Source organism: Caenorhabditis briggsae (assembly GCF_000004555.2).
Source record: "Caenorhabditis briggsae complete genome, chrIV, whole genome shotgun sequence".
Classification (NCBI taxonomy): Eukaryota; Metazoa; Nematoda; class Chromadorea; order Rhabditida; family Rhabditidae; genus Caenorhabditis; species Caenorhabditis briggsae.
The window spans coordinates 12,709,892-12,734,085 of NC_013487.2; the positions used below are offsets into that span (position 1 = coordinate 12,709,892).

At 39.8% G+C, this 24,194-nt stretch overlaps 9 protein-coding genes across 9 annotated transcripts in view; 5 read left to right on the forward strand and 4 right to left on the reverse strand.

The window, feature by feature from the left end:
- CBG08328 overlaps positions 1–250 on the reverse strand; it is a gene marked incomplete at both ends in the record, with an annotated part of 5,060 nt that extends 4,810 nt beyond the window's left edge. The window contains one exon of the mRNA XM_045236060.1: positions 1–250. This exon is cut by the window's left edge and continues 4,699 nt beyond it. Coding sequence (XP_045093738.1) covers positions 1–250 — 250 coding nt within the window.
- A 550-nt stretch (positions 251–800) lies between these two features.
- On the reverse strand, positions 801–5,512 carry Cbr-taf-2 (the record flags this gene model as incomplete). Its single annotated transcript, XM_002634485.1, has 6 exons — positions 801–1,116; positions 1,741–2,418; positions 2,514–2,609; positions 3,014–4,287; positions 4,336–5,037; positions 5,306–5,512. The coding sequence occupies 6 exons, from the start codon at positions 5,510–5,512 to the stop codon at positions 801–803; spliced, it is 3,273 nt and encodes a 1,090-aa protein (XP_002634531.1).
- Positions 5,513–5,707: 195 nt separating this feature from the next.
- On the reverse strand, positions 5,708–7,950 carry CBG08326 (the record flags this gene model as incomplete). The annotated part of the gene is made up of 5 exons (XM_002634484.1): positions 5,708–6,002; positions 6,446–7,558; positions 7,607–7,690; positions 7,741–7,817; positions 7,864–7,950. The coding sequence occupies 5 exons, from the start codon at positions 7,948–7,950 to the stop codon at positions 5,708–5,710; spliced, it is 1,656 nt and encodes a 551-aa protein (XP_002634530.1).
- A 123-nt stretch (positions 7,951–8,073) lies between these two features.
- CBG08325 lies at positions 8,074–8,574 on the reverse strand (the record flags this gene model as incomplete). Its single annotated transcript, XM_002634483.1, has 3 exons — positions 8,074–8,217; positions 8,263–8,408; positions 8,454–8,574. The coding sequence occupies 3 exons, from the start codon at positions 8,572–8,574 to the stop codon at positions 8,074–8,076; spliced, it is 411 nt and encodes a 136-aa protein (XP_002634529.1).
- Positions 8,575–8,923: 349 nt separating this feature from the next.
- Positions 8,924–12,323, forward strand: Cbr-taf-6.2 (the record flags this gene model as incomplete). The annotated part of the gene is made up of 8 exons (XM_002634482.1): positions 8,924–8,979; positions 9,035–9,147; positions 9,192–9,844; positions 9,890–10,135; positions 10,433–10,777; positions 10,825–10,998; positions 11,145–11,242; positions 11,570–12,323. 8 exons carry the CDS (start codon positions 8,924–8,926, stop codon positions 12,321–12,323), a joined length of 2,439 nt encoding a protein of 812 aa, XP_002634528.1.
- A 387-nt stretch (positions 12,324–12,710) lies between these two features.
- Cbr-map-1 lies at positions 12,711–14,794 on the forward strand (the record flags this gene model as incomplete). Its single annotated transcript, XM_002634481.2, has 6 exons — positions 12,711–12,818; positions 13,118–13,201; positions 13,247–13,652; positions 14,183–14,317; positions 14,363–14,506; positions 14,553–14,794. The coding sequence occupies 6 exons, from the start codon at positions 12,711–12,713 to the stop codon at positions 14,792–14,794; spliced, it is 1,119 nt and encodes a 372-aa protein (XP_002634527.2).
- Positions 14,795–17,364: 2,570 nt separating this feature from the next.
- Positions 17,365–19,291, forward strand: CBG08322 (the record flags this gene model as incomplete). The annotated part of the gene is made up of 7 exons (XM_002634480.1): positions 17,365–17,506; positions 17,551–17,707; positions 17,840–17,927; positions 17,973–18,091; positions 18,235–18,296; positions 18,978–19,121; positions 19,176–19,291. The coding sequence occupies 7 exons, from the start codon at positions 17,365–17,367 to the stop codon at positions 19,289–19,291; spliced, it is 828 nt and encodes a 275-aa protein (XP_002634526.1).
- A 1,164-nt stretch (positions 19,292–20,455) lies between these two features.
- CBG08321 lies at positions 20,456–20,971 on the forward strand (the record flags this gene model as incomplete). Its single annotated transcript, XM_002634479.1, has 3 exons — positions 20,456–20,555; positions 20,599–20,742; positions 20,796–20,971. 3 exons carry the CDS (start codon positions 20,456–20,458, stop codon positions 20,969–20,971), a joined length of 420 nt encoding a protein of 139 aa, XP_002634525.1.
- Positions 20,972–23,279: 2,308 nt separating this feature from the next.
- Positions 23,280–23,309, forward strand: CBG26487 (the record flags this gene model as incomplete). The annotated part of the gene is made up of 1 exon (XM_045236062.1): positions 23,280–23,309. One exon carries the CDS (start codon positions 23,280–23,282, stop codon positions 23,307–23,309), a length of 30 nt encoding a protein of 9 aa, XP_045098783.1.
- Between the last annotated feature and the right edge of the window lie 885 nt (positions 23,310–24,194).

The following is a 24,194-nucleotide window of genomic DNA, read 5'->3' on the forward strand; positions in this document are numbered from 1 at the left end:
ATCCTCGCATATCACGAAGCATTGTGTCCATGTTCCCAACAATTTCCTTAGTGTGGATTTCCAGATCCTGAAGGATTTTTGGGTCCGGAAGGCCAGGAGTCATCGATCGTTTCGGACTTGATATTCTGGCACTTTCACGGATTCGCTCTTCAAGATCTTCGACGACAAACGACGTCTGTTTTTTGGGTCCCAGAAGAGGTTGAGATGTGGTGGGCGTGTCTGGACTCTCAGTTGAAGGCGTTGATGACATTCTGAAGGTGTTGGTTAGAATAAGCGAAAAATAAGGCTTCCATTCGGTCAGGACATTCAGCCGGCCCACCTAATTCGTACCTTTGCGGGTTAACATTCCAGAGTGTTTGCGTTCGTGAATCAAAAAATGGGTCGTAAAATAAAATGCAGCGTACGCAAACACTCTGGCATCTTGACGCGCAAATGCACATATCAGCTCAGCTCGCCGGCTAAATTTTTTGACCGAAATCATTTTCGGCGAAATGGAAGCTTTAAAGCGAAACTTCATATAAAAATAAAATGATACCGATTTAACGATTTCTGGAGAAAACAATCGAAATATGTGATAAACTAATAAAATTTCATTCACAGGCACAAACCGTAAAGATATGGAAAAGAAGGTAGTTATGAGATATGAAGTGAAAAAAATAGAGTGGAGCAGTATAGAATGAAATGCATGAGAAACGAATTGTTTGTTGGGAGTACCCGTTTTAATAGGAAAAAAACAAATAAAAAATTTGAATTGTGGCCTAGAAAACCAGAAAAAATTCTTTAGAAATAAATGAATTTAATTAATGCATCAAATTCATCTCATCGCCGAAATCTCGTCGTGGCGGTGACCGTCTCGCCGCTTCATATCCACTATTGTGCCATTGCGACGTGGAAAGGACGGCGGCGGCGTTGGGTACGGTAACATAGGATCGATGGATTCCACTTGCTTCATCTGGCCCTCCCAGTACTGGAGGTGTTCCAAGGGCATACAGAGAGAAGAAGACGTCAAGGAATCCACTTCTGATATTTGCGTCGATGCGTGTGTTGGTGCAGAGGGACCATAGTTTGTTGGCGGTTTCTTCCGTGTTGCAGGTGTTCTCGGAACCGAATTGGGTGCTGGAAATGGGATAATTAGTCCGGAATGGCCTGGAGAGGAAATTGAAATCGATTTGACGAATATGGACGCGGAATATGGACGTTCCTTGACGACTTCTTCTCTCTGTATGCCCTTGGAAAACCTCCAAAAAAAATTTCAACCAGTTGAAATTTTAGGAAATTTCCAATTTTCAAATTTGCCGAAATTCGGCGGAATATTCTTATTTTCAAAATTTCCAATTTCAAAATTTTTGGATTTTCAGAATTTCGGAATATTCCGATTTTTCCGAAATTTCAAAATTTCGGATTTTCCGATTTTTTCAATTTTCAAATTTTCGGAATTTTGAAATATTCTGATTTTCGGAATTTCGAAATATTCTGATTTTCGGAATTTCGAAACTTCGGAAAATTTTCTCCTGTAAAAATGGGCGGAGTCAGGGGGTGCGCGCGGTTTCTCATACAAGTATGAATCCGTGCGGCAAAACCATGAGCAGCTGGTGATATAGGCTCCGCCTCCAGACTCAGCCTTGCGCCTTTGGCATACTGTAGTCCAAACAGCTCAAATTTCGGATTTTTTAAAAGAAGGTTTGAAAAATCCGGTCGGAATTTCGGAATTCCCAATTCCATGTGGTTCAGAAAACTCACTTATTATAAGTTCCAAATGGCGGTGTCTCCGCCAATAATTTTGGAATCATCGCCCGAATCGATGGATCCGTTTCCGTCTCCACCAGATCCAACAGCCTCGAAAGATCCTCCATCCGCGTATCCAAGGCATTAGTGTCGTTGGAAATACGATCAACTATCAGTGTGATAGCACATCTTCTCATTTGAATACACAAATTTCGATTGGCAAAAGTCCACAGTAGTTCAGAATCCAGGGGAAGATATCCACACTTCTGAAGTTGATACAATCCACTTAAAGCGGCGATTCCAACGACACGTCCGTAAGATGGATTGACTGTATCCATGTTGAGAGCATATGTGAACTCCTTAATCATCACTCTGAACTCATTGCTCAGATTCTCGGGAAGATCCACTCGATAGGGTAGGTATTCTGATGGATAGATACTGGCAGCCAGTGAGTTGAAAAGTGATGCTCGATAGAAATCGTCAGAATATCGATTCGTTGAGTTATCGTTGAATTTGATGAGGTCAAGAAGGAATGGAAGAACGTCTTCATTACATTCTCCAGATGGTTTTCGAAGACGAGAGATTGCTTGGGGGATCGATTGCATTACGAAATATTGTTGAAGTTTTTCAGCCGTCACAACGAAATTATTAGAGCGAGGGATGTTGGTGACTGCTTTGGAGCCAAAGTTCTCGCTGGAAATGGATAGGATTATCATAGAGAAAGTGTTTTAAATTCAGAATTTCGTCGAATTGCAAGATCAAGATTAATTTCATTGATAAAGACTGACCGGAACATATTAATTAGGACAGGAGTTCCTACAGCTATCGCTTCGGATTTTCGATTTTGAACTGATGTAAGGACGAATGCGGCTCGTGATCGGATTCTGAAATGTTTGATTTTAAGATTAGGATCTGGGTTAATTGAGCTATTATTCTGATTTTGAAAAATCAAACCTACTACAGTAACCCAAAAATATATTTGCCATAAAACCTGTATTAGAAGGGCCGGCCCTTCTAATGTTTAAAGGTACCTCCAGAGCGCCCTTCTATTACAGGGACCCTCCAATTAAAGAGGGTTCTTCTTATTTTCCAGCCATTTTTTGAGCAAGTTTTTCAGCAGATTTTTGGGAAATTGTGGAATTTTCGGAATATTTTTCACTGAAGACGTACGGTAATTTTTAATTTTAAACAAAACATTATGAAGGGGGCCTTCCTATTACAGAGGGCCCTTCTATTAAAGGGACCCTTATAATACAGGTTTTACGGTATTATGACTAAAAAGACTCACCTATAAAAGAATCTCTCATTGGACACCGCATCCACGATAACACTTCTACTATGAGCCGACGGCAGTGCCTGAATCCTCTCCAACGCCTCCATCTGAGCAATCACATCTCGTTCGTACTTCAACATATACTCCCAATGAAACATCGGTTGACTAATCGTGATCTCTCGAATCAACAAATAATCATGATCGATTCGAAGCCAAAGAATTGGCGATTCCGCGTCCATATTCGTCAAATCGATTTCAATTTCCTCTCCAGTTAGAATTGGAACCTTCTTCTTTTTCTGTTTTCTTCCTTTCGAGTGACAAGAGATTTCCGCATGCGAAACGGCTCCATCAATTTGAATCGTATGGCTAAAAGCGCCATCAACCTCCTGGACGACTACAGAAAGTGGTCCAGTGTACTGCATTCTTCCATTGCCTTCTGAATCCTCCTGCTTGATTTCCATCTCTACCAAGTTTCGTTTTCGATTGAAATCGAACTTGATCGCAAACGAAGCATGACCTCCAACCCGTACCCATTGATCCAAAAACGATGGAATCTCTTTTCCAGTCACTGAATGAATGTTACGGAAGAAGGAGTCAGTGGTGATCAGGAGATGCTTCCATGCAGGTGGCAACAGCTTCTTTTCACTCATGTCCAATCCAACAGTCAGCAATCTATGGAGCACTCTCATGAAAGGCTCCATTCCTATTCTTTTCTGTATCATCCGAATCGTCAGAAACCCCTTTTTGAGCATAGCTTCCACATAAAGCGGACTTGCTGTGTACTCATGTCGAGGATCCACGTGGAGAGGCATCTTCTTCCCAATCAATTTCTCCGGAGACAAAACTATCTTTCCCCATTGATGCTCGAAATCACACACATCGTCCATATACCTCTTCATTTGCCATCGTGACTCAGCTGTACCCAGTTTGGTCTCTACGTAGATACTAGTCAAGAATCTTGCGATGGAATTGACAATCCACCAATTCCACCAGCTTCCCGGTGAAATCAAACATCCGAAGAATTGCTGAGCAATGGCGTGGATGAGTTTCTGGCGGACTTCCTGCACGACATCAATGATCTTTTTGTGATAGAGTAGTGTGGTGGGGACGATTAGAAGTGAAGAATAGCATTGGATTTCCTCTGGTCCCTGATCGACAAACACTACTTTCAGGGTGGGAAATGGGAATCGACACGAGAGTTTTTCCTCGAGAAACTCCACCATTTTATCCAGATACAACGTGGTGAAGTTGACAAAGTGGTCGAGGCCAGCCAAGGCAAAAGTATAAATCTGGAACTTGTAAGAGGTTAATTCAAGTCACCTGACACAAATCCTTACCGTCGGTTGCTCTGGATGAGGTTCCAATTTGAACTTTCCTATCGCCCATCCCATATTACAAGCATTCGTCGGCACGGTTTGACTGAATCGGTACAGTATCTTTCCATTCCATATTCTCTTCTCGGCTAGTTCTCCCGAACAAACTGGAACCAGGTCTGGATCCACTTCAAATGTTAACTCCCACAGTGCCAATTGATCCGGTTCGTCGAGACACACTGTCCATTCTCTAGTTCCTGACATATATGGGGTATGATAGGTGAACATATGAACATCCTCCTCTCGTCCACCAGTGAAATCCACGAATTGAATACCACGCGTCGGCTCTTGAACTACTGTATCGATGTGTAGCCGAACGGCTTTCTTGTGTTTCATCTTCTTTTTTAGATCTCTCGGCACCGCGATCTGCAGCTCATAGTCATTTTCAAAAAGATTCTCGCTGAGTCGAGGGTCGAGACTTGGGATATTTTTCGATTGCTCAGCTAATTGTGCCACATTTTCCAAATGCCGTCTTCGCACATATTCACAATCGATTCCGTTGATTGTGATTTTTTTTCCGGATCCTTCGGGCAGCTCATTTGGAAGTAAGATGCTCTTTCCAATGTGAAAATCTAGTTGTCGGAGAGAGGCTTCGCATGGCAAAATGACGAGTTCCGAACGAACATGAAAGCTTTTGGTGGCGAAGCAGATATTGGAGATTTCAACCTGAACAAAATAAAAATTGAGATTTTTGGGGTTTTTTTTCTGTTACAAAAAATCCCAACTACCGTAACCTAAAAAATGTTTATTTTCCGTATTTATTTTCTCGATTTTTCAGAGTTTTTAGTCAATTTGTTGTCACTTTTCAGGGTAAAATAACAGAAAAATCGGCAAAAATTAGTAGAAAATCGAGAAAACAAATTCTAAAAATAAAACTATTTTCAGGTTACCGTTGTCGTTGTGGGACCATCTTCTGCATTTTTTTTCTATTCACCTGCTGTGATAAAACGCGAAATTTCGATTTTTCCCTAATTCCTGGCACATAATACTTGCTAGACGCTTCTATTATTATTGGTGGTTGTGCTGCTGCTGCTGATGGTCCTGCTGACGCCGCCGCTGACGTCGACGGAACGTCATTACGTGGCTTTGGTGGGAACGGTATGGCGAATCCGTTGTTGTCGTCGCGACCGCCATCGTCCATACTCAGACTACAAACTTTGAGAAGTATTATTTGAGGAACAGAACAGAAGATAAATAGATTTAGAGAGATTGAGCAGGTCAGAGTACCTTTGAAAATTAAAAAAAAGTACAAGGAGTTAACGAAAACAAAGATTTATATAAAGCTATTTTTTAACAAAGTAAACACAAATCAACAAAACTAAAAAAGGAGAAAAAATCAATAAGAGCTGGCCTTGTGCTTCGGAATGAACTGAAATCCTTCGGGCGTTGGTCCCATCAGTCTCTTCGAAATCTCGATCCAATCGTCTGCCTTCTGGGAGGACAGGAGGGTCTCCAACTCGTTCCGACCTTGGTACCGAGGTGGACGATCGTTGATTCTTTGTGGAAGACGCTCCAGGATTCCGACGGGAATGTAACGGCATTGGAATGAGAGGAATTCGAGGAGGAAACGACGCGTTCGTTCCACACCGGCGTCGTCGGATCCCCAGTGATCGAGACCGTAGGAAGTGAATCTAGAAGAGAAAAGATATCGATTTTTTGGGTTTTTCTTGACATGAAACCTTTATAAGGGGTATGTGAAGAGACAAATAAGGTAAGGTTGCCTTCTGGGAAGGACTCAGGTGGGCTGTCTTGATCTACATATATTGTATTCGTACTTCTTTTTTACTATCACTTTATTTTTGTACGAGAATTGGGTTTCGATAATATTTGTTTTTCTTTTTCAAAGTTTCAAAATTTGAGCTTTTGACTTCAAATTTTCAATTTTTCGTGGGTGGGCGGAGCCTAAGGTACGGTAGCAAAATCTCTGAAACTCTATTATTTTCATTGACTTTAAAAATCGCATGAAAACAATGATGTCATGATTTTTATGCGATTTTCGAAATTCTCGCTACCGGACCTAAGCTCCGCCAACTTATCGAATTATCGGTTTTTTTTAAACTCTGAATTTTCTTACTTTTTCAACAAATCAAACCGCTCGGTTGCCGTAATATCCCACGTCCTCCGCTCATCGATCTCTGTGAAAATCCAAGGTTTGATGAGTGCACCTCTTCCAATCATGATTCCATTGACATTCGGGTATTTCTCGAGCCTCTCGTAGTAATCTTCCCAACTCAAAACATCTCCACACACCCATAATGGGACCGGTGCTGCAGCCTCTGCTACTGGAATGGTGTAATCCCAATTTGCGAGTTTTGTATAGCGTTGCTCTTTGCTCCGCGGATGGAAAGTGATTAGATCTGGACAGTGCCATGGGTTCTTTTTCATGAATTCCACTGTCTCTGGAGCCTTGAGAATCCCCTCTTTCTGACCAGTTCGGATCTTTACTGTCATAGGAGTGTCTCCAAGTACACTTTTAGTCGCTGTCAGAACCTCATAAAGTTTGTTAGGGCGACTAGGCAAGGCACATCCTCCACCCTTCTGATTCACCACATCGATTGGGCATCCCATATTGATATCCACAAAATCGACATCGAAATTTTCTACTACAATCTGTGCGGCTTTGGCCATTGTGTCAGCGAAGCCACCAGCCAACTGAACTCCGAAAATCTTCTCTGATGGATGTCGCTTGAGAAGCGAGTATTCAGAAGCGGCACCAGATAAAATACTAGTAGCGAGAGCCATTTCGCCACAAGTGATATCCGCTCCATAGTCGACGCAGAGTCTTCGGAATGGAAGATTTCCAACAGTGGTCAGAGGGGCGAGATACTTCAGCCGATCTAGTTTCTTCATATCCATTTTTTTCGGTTTTTCCTGCCACATTGAACCAATAGTTTCGTTTTTGATAGCGTCCAGAGCATTTTGAGTCTTTTCAAATGGATAATCGTGCTTTCTCAGTGCCACCTGAATTTTCATCGAGTGACAGTTGGTAGTTGCCTCGTAGGGTTTCTCCGGCGTTTTCTCAGATTGTTTCCCGTTTTCATCGATATGAGCTGTTCCGAAACGGCAAGCGTAACTGAATGGGCATATGCCACGTGCGTCGTAGAGTGGACAATCTGAAGCGATATCAGCTGGTTTCTTCTCTAGGAATGCGCTGATATCGTGCTCGCAGTTGCATTTTTCACCGAATCTGAAGAAAAAAGGATTCGAATTTGTTTTTTTGGAAAGAAAACCTTACTTGCAAGCCACCGGTTGAATCACCGATGGGCACAAGCGAACAGCAGCCGCTCGGATTCTAGTCTCTGCGTGTTTCATGTCCTTTCTGGAACCCAAATTTATCGTTGGAATACTTTTGGTACTCAAAATAAAAACCTTCTAGTTTTGTTCATCCCGCGTCTCTCCCGCTTTGGTAACGCCTGCACTTCAGCTGGTAGCTCATGGTCCTCTTTCTGAATTTCGGATTTTCTTTTTTTTTAAATTTTGATTTAAAATTACCGGCAGAATGAATTCCTCTTTAATCGGAGCCACATTGACATCGCGGGAGTCTTGAGCCAGTTCTTCGGGGACGGTTTCTTCAACCATTTTTACCCCTGTTAATTAAATAAGACAAAAAATATATAAGAGCATGTGAGACATTAAAAAGTACAATTATAGGCATATAACTTGATTATAGGCTCGAAAAAACGAATATTTTTATAGAAATCTTTATTTAGCACATTTTAAATCCATCCGTTCTTTAAGTTGCTTTCCGTACCCGTCTTTTGTCATATAATTTCGTTCTCTATGGCAATTTCCACACTTTTCAGTGATCGATCCTCTTTGTTTGACTGATATCTCGGTTTTTTCGTACTGAAAATTGCATTTTATTGATGATTCATCATTTAAAAAACTCACATTTCCTATTAAAACTTCTCGACAATTTTTACAAAATTGCTGCTTTTGCTCTCGCTCCAAATGAACCATTTCGGTGTCCATTACCTGGCGACATAGCTTTGAAATATGTCGACTGGTTTTTGAAAATCCATCGTTGTTTTTGGAGCCTGAAACAAGGAAGTTCAATCAATAGAAAACATTTATAAACTCACCGAGGTTCGAAAGAAAAAGAGCGCATCGATGTAGGTGTTCTGCTCGCGCATATCCCAACTTGTTCTTCACATTTTTCTTTCCTTTGTTATCCTTTTTATCTCCTTGTTTTTTTCTTCCCATGTTTAGGGGGAATTTTTTTGAAAAATCCTTTTAAAAATCAACCGAAAATCTTGTAAAATTGAGACAACCGCCGTCGAATCTTTGCATTCGAGATGTCTGCGTCACCTCCTTTAGCACACTCTCTGCATAGTGCGCTAGGGCGCGCTTGCATTTTTCCTATATTTTGGGGTTTTCTGCCGACAAATTTGAATGCAGCTGTTGAAGAACACAATATTTTCTTTGAAGACAATATGAAAAACAAAGAAAATCAAATGAAATTACTGAAAATATATTGTTTCTTCGTTTTTCCTTCGAATCCCGATATTTTTATGAAGTTAAAACATACATTTAATGCTCAGGGGCTTCAGAAATGGAGATGAGAATTGACAAGGATCGTATCGGAGATTATATGGTCACAAATGCCAGGTATAATTTGAAGTTTAGAACTTTTTATCTGAAAACCTGTAAAATATAATTTCAGGCTGATAAAAGTGAAAGACACAGTGGTGAAAAGTGAGGAGGATAAAAATTTATTGATAAAGCAAATCGGAGAAAAGTGTGTGCCGAAGCAGTTTGTTCCAGTGCTGAAACGAGGTGAGTTTTTGGTTATCTTTAAACAAATGAAGAAAAAATTCCAGCACTAAAAGAAGAGGGATCACAAACAGAAGATGTCTCAAAATCAAAACGAAAATGTGTCGGAAAAAAGCCACCGGCCGAAATCCCAGTGTCGGAGCCAAAACCAACGCCTTCTCTAGACGACGTTTTATCTAATTTGCTGTCTAAAAAACCAGAAGCGACAAATCTGATAACTCAAGATGCAGCGAACACAATCGGCGGATGTACTCGTTTAATACTTCGAACAATTATCGAAAATGCAAAACGAACGGCTTCAAGGGAGAATCGGAAGCGAGTCGTGCCTTCAGACGTGGATTTGGCCTTCTCATTCACAGAAATGAACTACGATTTGACGTGCCCGCTTCTGAAACCGACGCCTTCTTCCGATCGATTGTATTGGGGTAGAAAATCGACTAAGCCAAGGAAAACTATCGACGCGGCGTCTTCTGAAATTGTTTCTCACGAGAGATTCTGCGACTCGATCATGATTAAGGATCACTGGCTAGTAGTAGACGGCGTTCAACCATGTGTTCCAGAGAATGTAATTCCATCGGAGGTCAAGAGGAAGTTCCAAGAACAGCAACAGGAAACGCAGAGATTGTATGGATACAGTGTTCCTGGAATCAAACGAGATCCACCGCCAGAGAAGAGAATGTCAACGCAGACATTTTCTATGGTAATTTATTTATTTATTTGGTATTCTGAAAATTGACATCTTCAGGAGCATCAAGTTCTCTACATCGAAGTTACAAAAATTCTGACGAACGGAAGCGCGCTGGAACGACAGAAAGTGCTGGAGACGATTGAAACTGACACTGGATTGCAGTTCTTGGCAGGAAGATTTGTGATTCTGATCGCTGAAGGCGTCCGGCTTCACATCGGTACACGAAACACACGTGGATTGGCGAATCTGATGAAATTGACGTGGAGTTTGATGAAGAATCCGAATATTCGACTAGAGAAATATGTAAGTGACTCCTGATATTATTCCGGTGGTCGTGGCCGAAGGTCCCACAACGAAAACTACCGTAACCGAGAATGATTTTCATTTTTCGGACTTTTTCCTCGTTATACGTGCATTTTCAGTCATTTTTTTCAATATAAAATAGGAAAAAAATAGCAGAAAACCGACAAAAATCAGCTAACAATAACATGTAATTAATTCTGAAAAAAAAATATTTAGGTTACGGTAGTTGTCGCTGTGGGACCTTTGGCCACTTCCACCGTTCCGATTTTCTTGTACATAAACATTCTTCTATTCCAGCTCTACGTCCTCGTCCCATCACTGATCTCCTGTGTCGTGAGCAAGAACATGGTCCCACTCGTGGATCCTTCCCGTGGTGCTCATGGATCTTCCAAATCCAAAACCGTGACAGCCGGAACACCAGAATTGACTTCAGAAGACCACGAAAGGATTATTAGAGACATGGAATTCGAATTTCGGTTGAGAGAAGCTGCTGGAAAACTGTTGGCCGAGCTTTCGAATCAATATGAGAGCCAGAATCTGAGCGTTCGAATTATTCAAATGTTGAGAAAAGTGCTGGCCGGACAGAAGGATCCGGTGGCGATTTACGGAGTGCTTTGCACGTTTTTCGCGTTTGGAAACTTGGTAAGAATTAGCTAAATTATCAAAATATCAAAATTCATAATTTCCAGACAATAAATACAGTAGTCCTTCCCAAAATGCACGACATATTCTGCTCTTTTCAAGACGCCCGATCCAACATTCCATCTGTGAAGCCGACGATGACGAAGCTGAAAAAATTGATAACAGAAACCGAAGCTCAGCGAATGGAAATCATTTTGAATAGGACCATCGAACTGATCATGGTATGGTTTTGATCCAAATGCAAAGGTCCCACAACGACAATTACAGTAACCTTCTTAGGTTACTGTAGTTGTCAATTTCAGACCGTTGGCCACGGCCACCAGCAGAAAAATAATCTCAGTTTTTTTAAACAATTTAAATCTTCCAGAAAATCATTTTCGAAAACGAGATCTTCAACGAGCGAAAGCTGGCGGACCGTGATGCCTATGTGACGTTGTACGCAGAATTTGGAGCTCTTTTTTATGAGTGAGTCAAGGAAGAAACCGAAGCCGTGGAAGAGAAACGTTCGTGGCCGTGGCCGAAGTTCCCACAACGACAATTACCGTAACCTAAAAATAATCTAATTTTCCGGATTTTTTATTATCGATTTTCAGGCGTTTTCAGACATTTCTTTCACGCTCAAAAATTAATTGACGAAAAGCGGTGAAAATTGAGGAAATTTATCCCGAAAACAAACATATTTTTAGGTAACGGTAGTTATCGTTGTGAGACCTTCGGCCAGGGCCGTTGGTGTTTCTCTTCCACAGCTCCAATTTTTGTACTAGAACAATCCTCATGATTTCCAATTTTTAGCTACGCCCTCAACAGTGAAATGGTCAACGAGAACACGGGTCATCTGAAAATCAACCGTCCCTCACTTCTTCTGAAACCCGACGCCTTCAAACTGGAAATGGAGAAATTGAAGGAAAGAAAACGTCCAACCGCTGGCACAACGTCATCCAGCTCGAATCCAGTGAACGATGTACCAGAGAATTTCCTGGACGATTCGAATAGACCCTGGGCAAAAGCAGCTACTCAGGTGGAGGCATTGGAACAGTCACCGTTGGATTCGCAGGAGAAAGAGACGTTTTTCCGGAAACCAAAACTATTTTTGGTTCGAAAAGAGAAGGCGGAGGATGGGCGAACCAAAGTAGCATCTTTCATTCGACCACTGGAATATGGACACATGCCAACACTTCCGTCTTCGAGAAATCATAAAATTTCTGATGCACCACTTCCCAACGTTCGAGAGAGCATCTTAAGTCAATCGATCTACGCATCCAGAACTTCTGAACCATTGGCGAAGAATTCAAAGGAATCTGATGAGATTATGAAACGATTCGTTGCTCGTGATGATGAGAAATCGGGTGCGATTATTTATGGAAGAAATTTGATGATGACGGAAAAGGGACGATCCACGATCGATGAAGAAATCAACAAGGCAGCTCATCAGCTATCTTCAGTGAGGATTCGGAATTCTGTAGCCGTGCATCGTCCAGCTGGGAAGAAGGAAGAAATGAGCAGAGGTCGATTTCTGAGCCGACCACAGACACTTATTAATTCTTGATTTTAATTGTTTTAAATCTATTTTTAGGCCTCAAATCATCCCATTCCACTCTTTCATTTCAACTCGATCTCCATATCGATCTCTCATTCGATATCTATAAACTCTGCCATTTTTAGCCCCAGATAATCATTTCATTGTTTCTTTTTTCCTTTAACACTGTCCGCTCCCCCCAAATATGAAAAATCTAACCTAGCTTCCCCTTTAAAGAAAAATTTCTAGGAAAAAAATATATAAGAAATGTGATATAAAACTTTATGGGCATTTTTTCTTTTTCTCTTTTCTATCTAGCTAATTGAATTTTGAGTGTTTCGAAAACCACACTCAGGCCGAGTCTTATCTTTTATTGACTTTTTTTTGGTAAATTCAAATTTTGAAATTAAATTTCAGATGGAAAGTCTTGAGGGTAAAAAATGCATTGGGTGTCAGAAACCGGCGAAGCTTCGGTGTCCGACATGCATCAAAATGTCGTTGCCAGACGCGTATTTTTGTGATCAGGTACTGAGAAATTATGCGAAATTCGATAAAAATCGAAGTTTTTTGTTGTGGTTACGGTAGATTTTCAAGGAACATTGCTGGAAGTGATGAGAGGTTTCGACACGACAAAAATTTGCTAAATTTTTCAACGATTTTCATGGATTTTTCGATGATTTTCAGAGTTTTTTAAAAATGATTTTAATAATTTTTGCTGGTTTTAGATTGAAAAAAAAAACGGTGAAAATTGTCGAAAAAAAAAAGAAACATCGGAAAATTAATAATGTTTCACCCGGAAAAATCGAATATTTCGCAATTTTCAGTCTTGCTTCAAAGCGTTCTGGCCGATTCACAAGATTGTGCACACCGACCCCACTGGCCCATACAATCCATGGCCGTGTTATTCAGTAGGCCTTTTATTTACAGCTCCCAGCTAACCCCGAAATTTTCAGTTCACCGGTCCGCTTCGTCCAGCCCGTGTCACCGATCGCCGCAGCGTTCCCGAGCACATTCCACGTCCCGACTACGCTCTTCACCCGAATGGAGTCTCCCTGGAGGAACGACAATCGAAAAGTGAAAGAATCATCAAAGTGTTGACTGATGAGGAGAAGGAGGGACTGAAAGTGGCGTGTCGATTGGGAAGAGAGTGCCTGAATGAGGCCGCCCGTGCTTGTGAACCAGGCGTCACCACAGATGAGTTGGATCGAGTAGTCCATGAGGCTGCAATTGAGCGAGACTGTTATCCAAGTCCATTGGGATATTACAAGTTCCCAAAGAGTTGCTGTACTTCGGTCAATGAAGTGATTTGTCACGGAATTCCAGATATGCGAAAGTTGGAGAATGGAGATTTGTGTAATGGTGGGGATTCAGAGTCCAAGGCTTTTTCTTAAAGGAGGACTCCGACCAAAAATTTGTATTGCATTAAAATGTTCAAAAAAGATGTCTATTTTCCCAATATTATAGCGAAAATATTCGAAAAAAATCCGAAATACCAGAAAAATGCCGTTAAAAGCGAAAAATTTTCAAAAAAAAGTTGCTAGGATGGACGAGGATTTGAATTCCCGCGCAGTGAGAAGCCTAGGCCACGGAGCCTGATAGCCGTTTTTTTCAAGTGGCCGACAGTGGTTTTTTAAGTTTTTTATCTGCCGGACATGAAAACCGAAAGAATCCGGAAAGTTTTCCATGTCAGAAAGGCGCTATGATGCCGTGGCCTAGGTTTCTCACTGCGCGGGAATTCAAATCATGTTTTTTTTCAACGCCGTTTTCGGGGATTTAGGATTTTCTTTGAACTTTTTCGCAATATTATTAGGAAAATACATATTTTTTGAAACATTTTAAGGCAATAAAAATTTTTGGTCGGAGCCCCCCTTTAAGCCATTTTTTTTCAGTGGATGTGACAGTCTACCACCGCGGCTTCCACGGCGACCTCAACGAGACATTCCTGGTCGGCGATAAAGTTGACGAAGAATCCCGAAAGCTGGTGCAGACCACTTTTGAGTGTCTTCAGCAAGCCATTGCCATCGGTAAATCCTCTTATCAGTGATATAAAATTATCATAAACCTTCTAGTGAAACCTGGCGTAAAGTTCCGCGAAATCGGAAACGTCATTCAGAAGCACGCCAATGCGAACGGATTCTCGGTAGTTAAAGGATACTGTGGACATGGAATTCATCGTCTCTTCCATACGGCACCAAATGTTCCACATTATGCTAGTGAGTTCAGGTTTGTCCGGATGTCCGCCAAGTTCGAATTTTTCAGAAAACAACGCCACTGGAGTGATGAAAGCTGGAAACTCGTTCACCATCGAGCCAATGATCAACGCCGGAACCTTTCACGATGACAAGTGGCCAGATGACTGGACCGCCGTCACGAGGGATGGGAGACGATCTGCTCAATTCGAACAAACCCTACTGGTCACCGACACCGGCTGTGAGATTCTCACCCAACGCACCGGTAACCGTCCGTGGTTTATGGACCAAATCGAGGAGAAGTATCATTGATTGGAGGAAACTCGAGAATGCTGACATAATTACAATTGCTATTATTATGATTATTATTATTTAGTTTCATTTAAAATTAGTAGTATCTCTATTTGACAATGAATACATCTTGTCTCCTTTTTTTAAACAATCAAAATGTTTAATTTTCCGACTTGGACTTGGAAAAATCGACGGAATAAAACATTTTAGGTTACTGTAGCCGTCGTTGTGGGACCAAATTTATGACCAAATTTGAATAAGACGACAATTAAGGTAATGCTTATCCTCGGAATCCCGTCATTTTGATATCAAAATTGACAAAAAAATCGATGAGATTCAAAAATTAATGTCTTCTGAATTCTGAATTCATTATGTCTTACGAAAGTAGTAAAGAATTTGTTTTATTTGTTTGAAAGTCACGGAGTATACTAAAAGAAAGTATAGCTTTATTTTTGTAATTGACAACTTTTTTTGTAGCTGACATGATTTTTGAGATATGCGCCTTTAAAGTTTGAAATGGGTCCGAGGAGATCTGAACTGTGAGTTTTTTTGTGTTTTCTCACATTGTATCGAAGGTTCTCGATGTTTAAACGGGGTTTCCCGGTGATGACCAATATCAGAAAAGTATAGTTTTGAAAGGAATAACGCAAAAACTCAAATAGAGCTGAAGGATTGTCATTTACAGTTTTCTCTCACGAAGATCTCTACAGTATGATCCCATATTTAAATATTAGTTTCCAGGTGTCCTGGCTATACTGCGGTGGGAGGAAGCTACGAGGTGACACGGAAAGATGGACTGAAATCGTCAATTTGTGTTTTTCAGTATGCGAGAAAATTCTATGTTATCATGTGTACTCGACTTTCCTAACAAGGGAGTTACTTGAGGGAGCAGGTTTAACTTTTTTTTTGAAAATTTGGGAGCAGATAGAACAGCTTATGAGGATTCCCAATCTGTTTAAAAAACCAGCAAAATGCTCACGTGAGCTGAGTTATGATCTAGAAAAGTTTCCCTATGATCAAGCAATTTCCCGTGAAATTTTTTTCACGGAATAGTGTATTTCTTTTAAAACAATAGATTTCAATCAGCAGTGTGGTAAAGTGGTAAAATGGCAAGTTCAGAAGAGGAAGGTTGCAGGTTCGATTCTCCCTTTCCCAAAAATTTTGCAAATTTTTTTTGTTTTATTTTAAGCTGCCATAACTGGCTCTGGAATAAAATTTACGCAATCTAAAAATGTTTTTCGGGAGTTTTTCGTTATGAATAGGCATTTTCCAGAATAAAAACAGACATTTAATTTTTGAAGAAATTCACAAATATGCTCATGGGTTCATCGAAGATTTTTCAAATTGTTTTCAATTTTTTTTGTTTATCATTCCGCCTGGAGCGACAGGACAAATCCAGCCTGTGGACATTGGCATATTCCGTCAATTCAAGAAGTTCATGAAGAACTTGACGGAATATGCGCAAAGAAAAGAGAAGGACTTTAAGCCACATCAACGAGATTCTATTATCAAAGTTTCTGAAGTTTCTGAAAACGTCCCTCATTTTTATATGCTTAGCCAAGCATATTGGCAGATGTGCTCTCCCATCTTCCAAGAATGGAGACAGTATGCCTGGTATTCTGGCGGTTATGTGGACAGTTGCGCTCCGAGATGTGATAGACCAATTCAATATTGCTTCGACCGGAAAGTTTATGGAAAGTGCCAATTATCTGGGTGCAAAACATTGTCAATGGTCAAATGCGCGTATTGTGCCAAGAAAATATGTTTCCAGCAGTTTGTCATCGAATGCCACCGATGTGTTTAGAATCCTCAACTGTTTTTTCAATAAAAAAAAACAAAAAAATTGAAAAATCTTCGATGAACCCATGAGCATATTTGTGAATTTCTTCAAAAATTAAATGTCTGATTTTATTCTGGAAAATGCCTATTCATAACGAGAAACTTCCGAAAAACATGTTTAGATTGCGTAAATTTTATTCCAGAGCCAGTTATGGCAGCTTAAAATAAAACAAAAAAAAATTTTGCAAAACTTTTGGGATCGGGAGAATCGAACCTACAACCTTCCTCCTCTGAACTTGCCATTTTACCACTTTACCACACTGCTGATCGAAGTCTATTGTTTTAAAAAGAAATACACTATTCCGTGAAAAAAATTTCACGAGAAATTGCTTAATCATAGGGAAACTTTTCTAGGTCATAACTCAGTTCACGTGAGCATTTTGCTGATTTTTTAACAGATTTGGAATCCTCATAAGCTTTTCTATCTGCTCCCAACATTTCAAAAAAAAGTTAAACCTGCTCCCTCAAGTAACTCCCTAGTAAGATGAATAAAGTTTATTGTCTGCACCTTTTTCTGCAACTTTTCAAAATTCTAAACATTAAACTATTCAAACAAAACTATAAAAAATCTTCCTCGAACGCCCATCATTCACATATAAAACTATAATTCGATTTACATTTTCTCTATAAAAGGAAACCATCTCCCCCGAAATTGTCAGTTTCATATTTTTCCATGAACTGCTTCCTTATTCTCTTGTTCTGTCTCCTTGGAGGAATATGGTGTGATCATCGTCTGAGTCCCGGAAGGGAACATGAACTTGAAGTCTTATTGCGGAACTAAACCATACCTACCGTTACCTACCGTTCCTACCAAACCGAGCGCGGAAGAACATCAAAGCTTGAAAGCTTCCTGCGGAACCAAATCAAACCTATCGAGAAGATTCGAGAGCCGCAGTGAGTAATGATTAAACTATCAATATCTTGCTGATTCTTTTAAGGCATCGCTGGTGGAAAACCAATTCAAGGCAATGAAGCGCCATGGGCTGCTAAAATACATTATCCTAAGATTTCGTGTTCTTCGACGATAATTTCATTAAGACACATTATGAGCGCCTCACATTGTCTTATGTCAAATATAACGAAATTTCATGACAGGTTCGATCGAATGAGGAGCGAATGCAGGTACGTCTTTTGATTACTAGCAAACATATCATTATATGGTTCGAAAACTATCGAACCTATTTAAAACTAATAGGAAGAGACAGATTTAATATCTTACAATTTTAGCGGGAATGATCTGATTATCTATCCAGAAAGCAGTGAACTTACAGTCAGAAACTCAAATGGAAAGCTACTTTCGGACAAAGTGTCTAAGGTAAGAGCTATTATATTAAAAACGACTTTTACAAAAAATTTTCAGATTATTATGATGAATTTCTGTTTGCACCCAAACGCTCGGTATGATGACATGATGATTTGGGAACTCAGCGAGAATATCCCATTTGATGATTACGCCTACCCCGCTTGTATTTCTAGTGGGTAACTTCGAATCAAAAGTTATCAATTATTTGGTTTCAGACAATCCCAACTTGCAAGCAATAAATACAGTAGTCAAAGCAACTGCATATGGCCATAATAGTTAGTTTTCTGAACTAATCTCCCTTGGATGTTGAGAATTGCAGATTGGGATACCAGAAACACGAACGGCCAAGGAACCAGGATGCTGAGAAGTGGATGTTTCCAGGTAAAATGATTTCCGAGGTAACCGAATCGGAAGGTCTTCAGATAACCGATTCGAAAGGTCGTCGCTATAATAAGTTATGGCTCATAGTCGATGGGAAACGTTGGGGAGTCCAAGCACGCCCGGTTAGAACTGGATATTTTTGAAGAAAGTCTCAAACATGTATTTTAGGGAGATAGTGGAGGAAGTCTAATGCATTACGTGAATGGTCAATTCTACGTTATCGCAGTGATTAGTCACGGGTGGGATACTTTTATGTTAGGAGCACCTTCGGTTCATGCTCACTATACCCGTATCTGCCAGCATACCGGAATTTGTTGAAGGCTTGATTGATTGTTTAACTCTAATAAAAAGTTGCATCCCAATCTCATGTAAAAACTGATACACAATCAAGAAAAAATTATTATTGTTATTATGATATTCCACTTATGTCATTAGTTCCAACACTTTAGACGGAAGTTGGAGAATGGATTTGTGCAAGTTGTGATCCAGAATCCAAAAATCTCCTCTGATCCTCACAACCCCATTTTCCCATGGATATGACAATCTCCCACCTTCTGGTCGGAGATAAATTTGAAGAAGAAACCCGAAAGCTGGTGCAGAACACTATTGAGTGTCTTCAACAGGCGATTGCCATCGGTAAATCCTCTTATCAGTGATATAAAATTATCATAAAAATTCTAGTGAAACCTGGCGTAAAGTTCCGCGAAATCGGAAACGTCATTCAGAAGCACGCCAATGCGAACGGATTCTCGGTAGTTAAAGGATACTGTGGACATGGGATTCATCGTCTCTTCCATATGGCACCAAATGTTCCACATTATGCTAGTGAGTTGCTTTTGTCGGTTTGTCCGGATGTCCCAAAAAATTTGAATTTTTCAGAAAACAACGCCACAGGAGTGATGAAAGCTGGAAACTCGTTCATCATCGAACCAATGATCAACGCCAGAACCTTTTACGAGGACAAGTGGCCAGATGACTGGACCGCAAGGGATTGAAAGCGATATGCTCCATTCTAACAAACCCTACTGGTCACCGATACGGGAGAATCCATAATAATGAGACAAACTTTATGCGGTTTTTTGATGGTCGTAAGTACTCTACACAATTTTGACACTTTTGAGAAGTTGATACTGAAAAGCAGAAATTACCGTAAACATTCTAAACGAAGACCACGCAAACCTCAAAAGCCATCGGCTTTCAACCTAGTTTTTTTTACTTATTGGTCGCTCAGTTCTTTACTTTTTTTTAACGGGTCACGTAAATCTATATTTTTATCTTCCAAGTTTTTCAAAAGTAGACAGAGTGACACTGGGACAGACAGACGCGTTTAGCGTTTTATATATAAGGAAGATTAGAAAGTTTTGTCAGTTGACATATTTTTGATATCTTTGATGAAATATGGGCTCCAAGTTGACGGTTTGGGCGGGCTTCTATGAGAGGAAATACGTTTTATTTCTTTCTAATTTATACTTTAAGATTTTTTTTATTACAAAGAAATCCAGTTCAAAAATTTGGATCATTCGATACAATGTATAAAAACAACCGAAAAAACTGACAGTTCAGGTACCATACGAAATGGGTCTGAGGAGACCGCCAAATTGGAGCCCATATATCTCATTTTCTGTAAGGCATATTCCAAAGTGGTTAATTTACAAAATGTTTATCAGGATTTACTAAGTATTCTGTCAGTTGACAACTTTTTGATATCTTTCACAGGAATCGAAATAATTCAGCTCAAAATTAACCATTCGAGTGGTCTTCTATTAGAGAAAGTACGGTAGTAAATACTCAAATAACGTTGAAGGATTGTTCTTTTTCTCTTACAAAGAACTCTACAAAAAAGTCCGCAACGCCGTAGGAAGATAAATAAAAGATCGAGATGATTTCATATTGGTATTAGTTTCAGGTGCCTGGACTATACTGCAGTGAGAGGAAGTTTGGAGGTGACACGGAAAGATGGACTGCAATCGTTCATTTGTGTCTTTCAAAATTCTAATAAAAAGTTGCATACCAATCTCATGTAAAAACTGATACACAATCAAGAAAAATTATTATTGTTATTATGATATTCCACTTATGTCATTAGTTCCAAAACTTTAGACGAACGTTGGAGAATAGGGGATCTCCTCTGATTCCCATAACCCCATTTTCACATTTATATGACAATCTCCCACCTTCTGGTCGGAGATAAAGTCGACGAAGAACCCCGAAAGCTGGTGCAGACTACTTTTGAGTGTCTTCAACAGGCGATTGCCTTCGGTAAATCCTCTTATCAAGATAAAAATTATCATAAACATTCTAGTGAAACCTGGCGTAAAGTTCCGCGAAATCGGAAACGCCATTCAGAAGCACGCCAATGCGAACGGATTCTCGGTAGTTAAAGGATACTGTGGACATGGGATTCATCGTCTCTTCCATATGGCACCAAATGCTCCACATTATGCTAGTGAGTTGCTTTTGTCGGTTTGTCCGGATGTCCCAAAAATTTGAATTTTTCAGAAAACAACGCCACAGGAGTGATGAAAGCTGGAAACTCGTTTACCATCGAACCAATGATCAACGCCGGAACCTTTAACGATGACAAGTGGCCAGATGACTGGACCGCCGTTACGAGGGATGGGAGAAGATCTGCTCAATTCGAACAAACCCTACTGGTCACCATCTATGGTTCATGAACCTTCGAAGGAGAAGTATCGTTGAATGCTGACATAATTATCTTTGCTATTATGATTATTCCGTTTTATGAAATGTCTCTCTTTGACAATAAAGACATTCTGGTTTTGAAACCCGTCCCTTGCTGCTTCATATAATTATGCACACAAGTAGGTGCAAATGAGCCTACCCCAACCTTTTCACGTAACCCCACTGATTTCTAATTCATGAACCTGTGTGCTTTCATAATGAGGAGAGAGTGGGAGGAAAGAAGAGAGTGCACAGAGAAAGTGACAAATGAGTTGTGCATGGTGGTCGCACAGGTGGAGGGAGAAGTGGAACATGTGAAAAATGTTAAAATGGAAGAAACAGTTTTAAAATTCAAATTTGGACGAAAACCAGTAATTTGATTAGCTTTTTGTCGCTGAAAATGGCAAAAAATGAGTGGTGGCGGGAATTTCGAAATATTTCAGGTACCGTAAAAACTGTAATACAAGAAGAGCACCCACACTGTTAACTTTGAACTCAATTATGTCGGTTACTGTAAGGGATATGCAAATGTGTAAACTGATAAAAAGTTTATTAAATTATGATAAACAATTTATAAGTTGACAAAATTTTTATATCTTTCACAGGAAATGAGATAAATTGGCTCAAAGTTAAAAGTTAAGGAGCCCTTCTAATACAGGTTTTACGGTATTTTGCTTTTTTGATGGAATGCAGGCACAGCTGAGTAGCGACTCAACAGTTCAATCTAAAGTTTTTGTGTCGAGACCACCACTGTAGTATTACTGTAGTATTACGGTCATTCGCATTGGAGCGCGATTTCAAGATGTTCCGAAAAAACTCCGTAAATTGGAATTTGAAATGTTGCAGGTTATTTTGAGCGTCGAGAAAGCCATCGGAAATGTTGGGAATTAGAAAAATCTCAAAACTTAAAAGCATAGGTCAAAATTTTTCTTTTTCTATATTCTTCACAACTGGGACCTTCGGAATTTCCTATACTTCAACTTCAGAATTTTCAACCTTCTCGAAGTTTCTTTTTTTTTTCTTCTTCCCGATCTGTGACACCTCTCCCTATTCTTAGCTAGTAGTCTGAATAACCTAGTCCTAGATATTCTATTGTCCTCTTCTTCTTCCTCTTCTCCAGAAACCTATACCCCTTCATTTCTATCCCCAAAGGTCTCCACCAACTTTTCGAACAAAAAGTGATGTGCACATATAGAGATTCCCACCTATCAACTGTACACATACACTCTCTCCTCCAGTCTCTAAAAGAGTCCATTTTAATGGGTCACTTGCCCTTTTTCGCGCGCGTATTGTTCGAAAAACGACGAAGCCCCGCCCACTTTTTGGGCTCGACATAATAGAATGAATGAATTGGTAGGGAGAGGAGTTGTGCAACACTTGTTCCCTTTTCCTTTTGACCCCCATTTCCGGATACGTTTTAAGGACCACTAGGAGACGACCAATTTTTGAGGGCGAGCAGAGCTTTGAAATTTTCGAATTTTGTTTGAAGTTTTGACAACTACTATTGCTCTGGTCTGATTTTAGTCCGCAAAAATTCGAGGGTGGGCGGAGCTTAAGTCCGGTGCCGAAATTATTGAAGGAGCAACTATTTTCCGTAATTAATTTCTGGCCTTTTTTGATAAAGATTTTCGAGAACTTTGATTTTTTTTTCCATTTTTTTTGTGATTTAACCGATTTTTGTTATTTACCGTAAAACTTGAAAAAAATGCCCTCTCCACACCGGCAACTTCAAGCTCAATTTTCTCAGCTCTTCTGAATGATAGCAAAAAATTGTCAATTGATAAATTATTTATCATAATATCACCAATATTTTCTTAATTGACAGGTTTGTGATATCTCTTATAGGAACCGAGATATTTAAGCTCAAACTTGGCAGTGTGGGGCTCTTCTGTTAGAGATTTTACGATAATCCTTGTTGAACTAATTTTGTCCCAAAAATCGGTGAAATCACTAAAGATAGCTAAAAAATACAGGATCCTTTAAATGTTCCTTTATCAATATGCTGCCGAACTTAAGCTCCGCCCACCCTCGAATTTGCGGCCGCAACATTTTTGCGATATTTTGCCAACTACAACCCACTCCCCACAATCATTATCCCCCATCAAAAAACCCCCATCTTTTTTATCGCTTGTTTTCATCTCTATTCCATGTCCATTTTTCTTCCGTCCGAGATTTTTCGGACTCCCAACTCTTTTTGCAACATTCTCTCTTTTGTTTTCGAAAAAAAGTTTTCGCGCCATTTTTTGTAGAGAACTTGTGTCCTTGGAAAATGACGAATATGAAAATGGAAAAGGGAAGGAGATGTGTAAACGTTTTGTCTCGCCACACTAAGCCTTTCCTTTTTTATATGAGAATTTCTAAAATTTTTAAATTCAATTTTTTCTTCAAAATTCATTAGTTCTGAGTCAGAACTTCTGAAACTTTTAATACTCAAAAAACGACTCTGAAACCCTTCGAAATCGAGAGAGGTTGCAGGTTTGAACCCCACCGGTGGAAACTTCAAAAACAATTTTTTTGGGATTTTTCAATTCAAAAATTGGAATTTTTGGGAATATTATTCTTCAAATCATCGTAAACACTTTAACGCCACACTGAATTTTCAAATTTGAGCCCATATATCTTGGTTCCTATAAGATATATAAAAAAAAGGTCAACTGACAAAATACTTATCATTCTATGAGTATCATTTTATCAGTTGACTACTTATTGATATCTCTTATAGGAGCCGAGATATATGGGCTCAAAGTTGACAGTGTGGGTGCTCTTCTTGTATTACAGTTTTTACGGTACCTGAAATAAAGTTGTTGAGAGTTTGTGTGCTACTCTTTTTACGGCATTATTTTACTTTCCTTGATTTTTATGTATACCAGCTCCTCAAAAGCTGTAAGTTTTTCAATCCATAAATCCTAATCTTTTTGATCTTCTCAATACCAAAATCGTACTAACACCCTCTTCTTCCCGTCCCATATCCACTAATCGAGTTGGATTTGAAAAGAATAGATGCCTCCTTTTTTCTCAGAATCCCATAAATCCGTCATGTTTCGACTCCGTCTCCAGGAAGAGATTTATTTATTTTTCTCGAGACTTCTTCTCCTTTTTTCTCAATTCCATAAATGGGTAGTCAAGGGATTACCAGACACCTCCCCTCATTTTCGTACTAATAAAGAAAACATTTGGATTCTTGAGTCAGGAGGAGGAGGAGGGGCAGCAGGTGAG